This window comes from Panicum hallii, chromosome 9 (genome assembly GCF_002211085.1).
Source record: "Panicum hallii strain FIL2 chromosome 9, PHallii_v3.1, whole genome shotgun sequence".
In the NCBI taxonomy this organism is placed as follows: Eukaryota; Viridiplantae; Streptophyta; class Magnoliopsida; order Poales; family Poaceae; genus Panicum; species Panicum hallii.
Window position 1 is genome coordinate 16,439,883 of NC_038050.1, and position 7,104 is coordinate 16,446,986.

General features: G+C 45.5%; 1 protein-coding gene across 1 annotated transcript; it reads left to right on the forward strand.

Annotated features, from left to right (window-relative positions):
* The first annotated feature begins 1,883 nt into the window (after window positions 1-1,883).
* LOC112872869 lies at window positions 1,884-2,793 on the forward strand. Its single transcript, XM_025935905.1, has 2 exons — window positions 1,884-2,020; window positions 2,613-2,793. Exons 1-2 carry the CDS (start codon window positions 1,884-1,886, stop codon window positions 2,791-2,793), a joined length of 318 nt encoding a protein of 105 aa, XP_025791690.1.
* The last annotated feature ends 4,311 nt before the right edge of the window (window positions 2,794-7,104 follow it).

Sequence of the window (7,104 nt, forward strand, 5' to 3'; positions counted from 1 at the left end):
ATAGACCTGTAACATCGAAAAAATAGGTGTGTCTAATAAAAATAAAATCGCATATGAATATTTACTCAGCTACTAATGTAAAAAACGGAAAAGGGCACAAGGTATACTAACATGGGCAAACAAGGTGGCTCCGAATATAATGAAGGCTTGAAAGGTTTCCCTGCTCTGCTTGCACAACTGGCCTTCATGGATTCCAAAATAATTTCATGGAATAGGAAATCGGCCCAGTTGAACTGGCTAAAATCAGATGGCACTTTTAGAGCTGGGACGAAGTTTAGTGTCTCGCAATCTGATGAGTCTGCATGCCCTACTAAAACTGATAGGGTATAGACAGCGAATGCTATGATGAAAGTGTTGCGAGCTTCGTCGGCGGCGGGGTCTATGGTGGTAGTAGCTACAACTCGCGCAGCTAGATGATCCCAACGCTCATCCACTTGTTTTGCAGCCAATCTATTTCTTATAAGTTGTTTCGTGCTATATAATTTGTCTGTAACGCTATTTATTACGGACTTGCCTTGGTTAGGCAAGCCAAAGATTTTGGAGACATCATCTGGCCCTATTATATATGCTGACTTGCTATCTACTAGAAATTGGTTCCTATGGTCTATTCTAGATAGTAGCCAGACAGTAAATCCATAGTCAAACCTATAGGATCGAAGAGATGATACGTACGTCCAGAGACCCATTTGTTTTACTAAGGCTATCTGGACATCAGTTAGTTTGCTTACAGCGACCTTGAAATCATCAGCTATTTCGTTTGTGCCGTGGGAGTTGTTTCGCTTCTGGGCTGGGGGATTTGGCACGTCAATTCCTTCCATGTTTGACCTGTGACAACGAGCAGACCAAGAAGCCACGAACCGGTCCACGATACGATCACTGCCAAACCAGAAGAAATTGGACTAGGGGTAGGTTTGATGCTATGAAAAATAACAGGAAAAGACTGGCCACGTGAATATATTTATGTTGAATTTAGGAAAATGGAAAAAATAGATGTGAGGCGGATACATACCTTGACCTCTGTACTTGTGTCATGATCCGATGGGTGTGGGTTCTCGGAAACTCAGGTTCACGCATTCAAAGAGCATGTACGCACGAAGTAAAATCTGAAAAAAAAAGAAGGGAGTAGCAGATGTATTTGTGGGGTGAGAGTAGAGTAAGGTTTGTGCTTTATAAAGAAATCAAGATCGGGTTTCAAAAAAGGGGTCGTCGCGTGCGCGGGATAGGAAGACTACCCAAAAATTCAAAAATCTGACACATGCTGGGCATGTGCAGATGTGTAGTAGCTCTGGATGACAAACTCACAGGTGCACCAATGAACTGCTACTGCATCTCGTTTGCCCTAATGGACCGTTTATGTTACCGTTCCACCTAGAATATTAATGTGCATGTGTGCGTTCTTTCCATGAGTTGCAAACTATAAATTGGCATCACAGAATGCTCAGAATTGTTCAGAGCGAGTGGCCTGCTACACAAACAAAAAAAAAATACCAGAAATACATCAAAAGATCAACCGCCCCTAAAAAAAGGCCAGGGGGTCCGCGGAGGGCACTGGTGTGAGCTTGGAGCATAACTAGTTGGTAATGGCTAACCCGTTAGTGAAGTCTGTGCAAAGCGATGCAACTGTTGTAGATGCTAGCCGTGACTGGTCAGAGCTTCCTCCCAAGATGGTTAGAGCATTTGTCAGCCTTCTTGACTGCAACTTAGACCGCATGAATGTGGCCGCACAGTGCACCTCCTGGCGAGATGCGCTTGGCCACGACATGCGCGCCCGCCAGCTGCCATGGATGCTTGTCTTGTACTGCCGCACCTGCTTGCTGCATCCAGATGTGATGCGGTGAGCGCACTTCTTTTGCTTCCTTAGTCGCAGCCCACACAAGGTGACCATGCCAAACAATGCTTATGGGGCTCGATTCATTGGTGCCTATGACGGCTGCTGGATGTTCTTTGCTTTTGGTCATAGGTGCGGGTATGTTATTGTCAACCTAAAGTCTCGTGTGCAAGTTCAGATACCTGACACTATGTTGTGCCCGACATTTCCGATAGGAGAGCCCATAGTGCTTAGAGCTGCTACCTTATCATGCGCACCTACACAAACCTCTACCTGCGTAGTTGGGGCTATAGCTACTACTCTGGAACCACCATTCCTATGCCGAACCTTCATAACATTTTGTAGGATTGGAGCTTCTAGCTTTTCATGTGTGAGTGAGATAGAAGCCGAGGATGTAACTTACTTTAGAGGTTTCTTCTATGTGCTTTCCAAGATAGAAGACTTAATTGTTTGTAAAGCTGAGTACCAGCCAGGGTCAGGACCAGATATATTGAGCATAAAGAAGCAGTACTTGCATTTCTTGCCCCTAGAGCATGAAAACGGTCTGTATATCAAGGCTTGGTATATAGTTGAATCCAGAGGAGAGATTCTGATGGTTGTGAGGTACATTACCATCCTCAGTGAACAGACAACAAGTTTTGCGTTGTTCCGTAGGATTCCCGACATTGAAACCGGGCCATACTTTGCATGGGAGAAGATCCATAATTTGGATGGGGGCATGATTTTTGTTGGTAGGGGGTCTCCAGGTGCTTTGAAACAAATGAGTTTCTGGAGAGCCACCAAGGAAACACTTCCATGATGATGACGCGTTCAACATGCCAACTATGGTGGCCTACGGCTACAACGGCAGGAAGTACCCTTGCCATGACAATGGTTGTTGGCCGGGGCATGGGAAGCAGATGAAGAGGTGGTACGAATGGAAGCTGCCTTCAAGCTACACTTGGCCCGTGTGGTTACTGCACTAGGTCGCCTTCTGCAATGTTTCCTGAAGTACTAAGCAGTGAAATCTGGTCCGTGGAGTTGTGTCGTAGACATAGCTTGGGTCTGATCCCTTGCATGTGGGTCTGAGCCCGTGCATGTTGAAAGAATAAAATGTATGCTTATTGTATGTCGCATTTTGAGTAATAGTGTCATTATGTAACGAAGTTAGTAGGTTGGTTGATGTAACAATGTTAGTACGTGTAACCTTACCTTTATTATAATCAAGCTGGTTTGAAGAATACATTGTCTTTCAGAATATTATTTTCAAGAAAATATGACGCCACGTAGTCGCAGCGTTTACGCTCAAGGAAAGCATGGGGAGTGGGGGGGCATTTAAAAAAAGAGTTTAGTTGTCTAAAGCATACCGCATGATAAGCTGGGGGTGCATGCAGGAATATTGGGTGCACCGAATGAAAGAGCTTTGGTCCACATAAAATGCATTGTTGCACCTGTACATTCCGAGAATGGGGGAAAGCGTGCTCGGAAAATTACGATGCAAAAGGAAGTGAAAAAATGCGGGGAAGCAATAGGGGGTACAATTTTGGGCACGGAAAAAATTCCATTGATTACGAACAGATGTGGCACTGATCGGAAATTAACATGGGAACACATAGCTTGAACATACATTAGTAGCTGTCTAAATATTATCATATAGTTGAATATGAAAAATAGATGGCTACACCGTCTTAACAAATCCAACTTCGACGACGTCTGGGTGGTTGAACGATTTAGTTTGAAATGCATCCTCGGATCACATTAGGGGGGATCATGCCGGTGGGCTCTTTCTAGGAAAGCATCGAAATGACCCTTGACATGCTTGAATAGTTCCACCGTGCTTGAGCTGCGAAAAGAAAAAAATTAATTCAGTACAATTTCGCGATGTCCAGTAGGGGAAAATATGGCCAGTGCGCAGGTGGAAGAATTTAATATTTGGGATGTGAAAATAGGTAAACCTTGCAGGCAATGGAGCAGAACCTAGCAGCTCCTATTAAAGCCCGTTGACATGAATAACAAGAGAAGGGCGAGCTTATGCCGCAACGCTGCTTTCCATCTTTTGTTAGCTTTCCTGGGAACGGCCTAGGTTTTAAATAAAGCACATAGCCATTGTTGATGGTGTACTTCTGGATTCCAGAAACATCAAGCAGACCGTCCAGGTCGTGACACCGTACCGAACCGCTTCGTGGAGTGAACATTTACGAATCTGCGCACAAAAGAAGAAAACAATGGGTGAGAGGAGTGCAAAATGTTTAAAAGCAGTGGGGAGCTTCGAAAAAAAGGAGAGTGAAAAAAGGGAACCTGAAGCATGTGGTGATGGCTACCGCCAGCATGGTTAAACACACACCATCTGCACAAAGCGTGCTGACTGCCACCGTAGCAGTCTAGGTAGAAAAGGTTGCAACAGTTACCTCTCATCCCTGGATGGGTTTTGCATGGTTTGCAGAACTTTGTGGCAAGTAGCTTCTGAATTCTCTCTAAAGAAATCGAGGTGCCGGCCATGATAATTCATGACTGAAAAAAGGCTTTGTGGCACATTTGTGTCCTACCCATGACCACCCCCAATCGCCTGGCCTGCTATATAGCACAAACATTCCAGACGGCATGCAGCATTACACGTAAAATTATAAGCTGCAATGCATATTTATAGGTGAACATGCATGACTAAGGTCCACCGATAAAACAACTATCCACCTAGTGCATGTGTATGCACTGTCTAACAAGTAGATCATCAGTGGTTTGGTTTTTGGCCATGCTCTCCGATGAACAGAGCAGCTATGGGCCCCCCTGTATCCATGCACCAGTAATCAAGTGGTCCACTCCCCTCAAGAATGTGGAATGGATGCAAGTTGGTTAACTTGCACGTATGAGGTGGAGACATGCTTCCACATTCACTGCCTGCCACGCTATAAATTGGGTCGGGATGCAAGGGAAGGCACTGCGGAAAAAGTCAGCAGTGCTCACCGCTAGCTGGGGGAAGGTATAAAAAAGGGAAACCAAAAATAGAGGGGAGATCAGTGAGAATGAGTGGTGCCGCCATCGCGTCCGCCATCGCTCAGGGGGACGGTGATGAGGAGGAAGTGGAGAGCGTCCGCGATTGGTCACGGATGCCTGCGGACATGGTCCGGTTCTGTGCGAGCCTCCTTGACTGCAACGTTGATCGTATGAACATGTCCGCCCAGTGCACCGCGTGGCGCTCTGCGTTGGAAGAACTTTGAGGGGCATCCAGCTCCCGTGGATGCTAATCCCTTACAGTCGCACGTGCCTCCTGGAATCACATATCCTTCCCCATGCTCACTTCTTTTGCTTCTTAAGCAACCGCAGGCACAAACTCCCTATGCCTCCATATGCTTTTACTGCTCGCTTCATTGGTTCCTATCCTGATGGATGGCTATTCGTTGCTTTTGGTCATGCTGTTAGCTACGCAGTTCTAAACCTGAGCACCCGAGTCAAGGTAAAGGTTGCCAATAGTTTAGTTTGGTCTGCTTTTCCTTTAGGGAAGCCAATGGTGCTTAGAGCTGCTACGCTGTCGGGATCACCCGCTAACAAAGCTGCCTGCGTAGTTGGAGCTATATGCACAACCGTTCACCCGACTTATCTTTGTCACACCTTCTTGGCATTTTCCAGGCTCGGTGCATCTTTTTTCTCAGATGTAACCGACGTTGATGTTGAGGACGTCATCTATGCTGGACAACCATTCTTTTGTTTGGCGAGGTCGGGGGACGTGATTGTCTGTACTCCGGAGTTCAATGAAGCCAGCCACCCTAATTATTCTCTGCAAGTGCACAAGCAATTCTCGTTTTTCCTGCCACAACGGCACGACGAGGATGTTCGTGTGAAGGGTGGGGAGATTATGATGGTGGCGAGATACGCCTCCATTCTTAGTGGCCTGACAAGCTCATTTGCAATGTTTTGTATGTCTCCGTACGACTGCTCATCAATACACTATTCGTGAGAGAGGGTGGACGGCTTGGGTGATGAGCACATGGTTTTTGTGGGTAAGGGCTGCTCATGGTCCTTTCAGCCAGCGCAATTCAGGGGGTGCACCCCCGGATTCTACTTCCACGATGATGACAGCTTTAACATGCCGGAGATGATAGCTTACGGCAACAACGCCTGGATGCATGTACCCGTGCAATGACAACGGGTGTTGGCGGGGTGCTGGTGAGCCAATCAGAAGATTGTCAGAGTGGAGTCCGCCGTCGTGCTACACTTCGCCAGTCTGGTACTTTCGCTAGCCTGGATTGCTGTACTGGGATGTTGTGGGTTGAGATAAGATGTGTTAGAACCTGCTAATGCTGCTCGGGAGATTGTAAAACGATGCAGGACCCGCCCCTTCATGATTCTGTGATCATGTATAGAAGCACGAATAGAACCCCACACAATTTCTAGACGATCATGCAGGTGACTATGCACCAGGTGTCAAAAAGTGATCCGCTTGTACATGCTACTTCTTGTGCTTCCCGAGGTGTATGTTGTTTTAGCTTTTTTAAATACACAATATTTGATATACATCTCGATATACATTATATCTTGACGCACGCCTTCTGGATTTCAATTAAGGATTGACTAATGATATTAAGTCAGGTCTTAGGAGATGCGGAATTTAATCGGCGCATGTGACTTTGCCACGGTTTATAGCTATCGAGAAATGAGAGATCTCGCCGCTGTCGGACGTAGTGAGACGCGTACACGCACCATGTACTGCATCTATCATCCATGCTTCTGCGTCGGGGCATAAGATCTCCGTCGTCTGCACTCGCTCTGAGGTCCGCAGCAACATTCACTCTGCTCTACCACTTCATAACCCAGGGCATGTTTAGATGCACCCCAAATGTTATAATTTTTACACTCTCTCTACATCACATCAATTTTAGGATACATGCATGGAGCAGTAAATGTATGTAAAAAAAATAACTAATTGCACAGTTTAATTGTACATCACGAGACGAATCTTTTGAGCCTAATTAGTCCATGATTAGATAAAATTTGTCAAATACAAACGAAAGTGCTACAGTGTCACTATTGCAAATTTTTTGCAATCTAAATAAGACCCCATTTCGCAAACATGCGTCGTCCGAGGATTTTTCTTGAAACACTACCCGATTTCTAATTTATTTTAGTACGAGTTTGCGATTTCTAGTTTATTTTAGCAAGAGTTTGAGTTTACAAAACAGCTTAACGCTACGATATCTTAATCTTTTGTGCATATCATGCGAAACTGAAGTCGGAATAATCCCTCCTAAATAGACCTTACATCATGTCTTCGTTACGTGAACTGCAGAGTAAACAAGAAGCAA

Coding starts and splice junctions, on each gene's coding strand:
- LOC112872869 (XM_025935905.1), top strand. CDS start 1,884: ATGCCAAACAATGCTTATGGGGCTCGATTCATTGGTGCCTATGACGGC. Junction 2,021..2,612: donor GTTCAGATACCTGACACTAT/GTTGTGCCCGAC, acceptor AGAGCCACCAAG/GAAACACTTCCATGATGATG.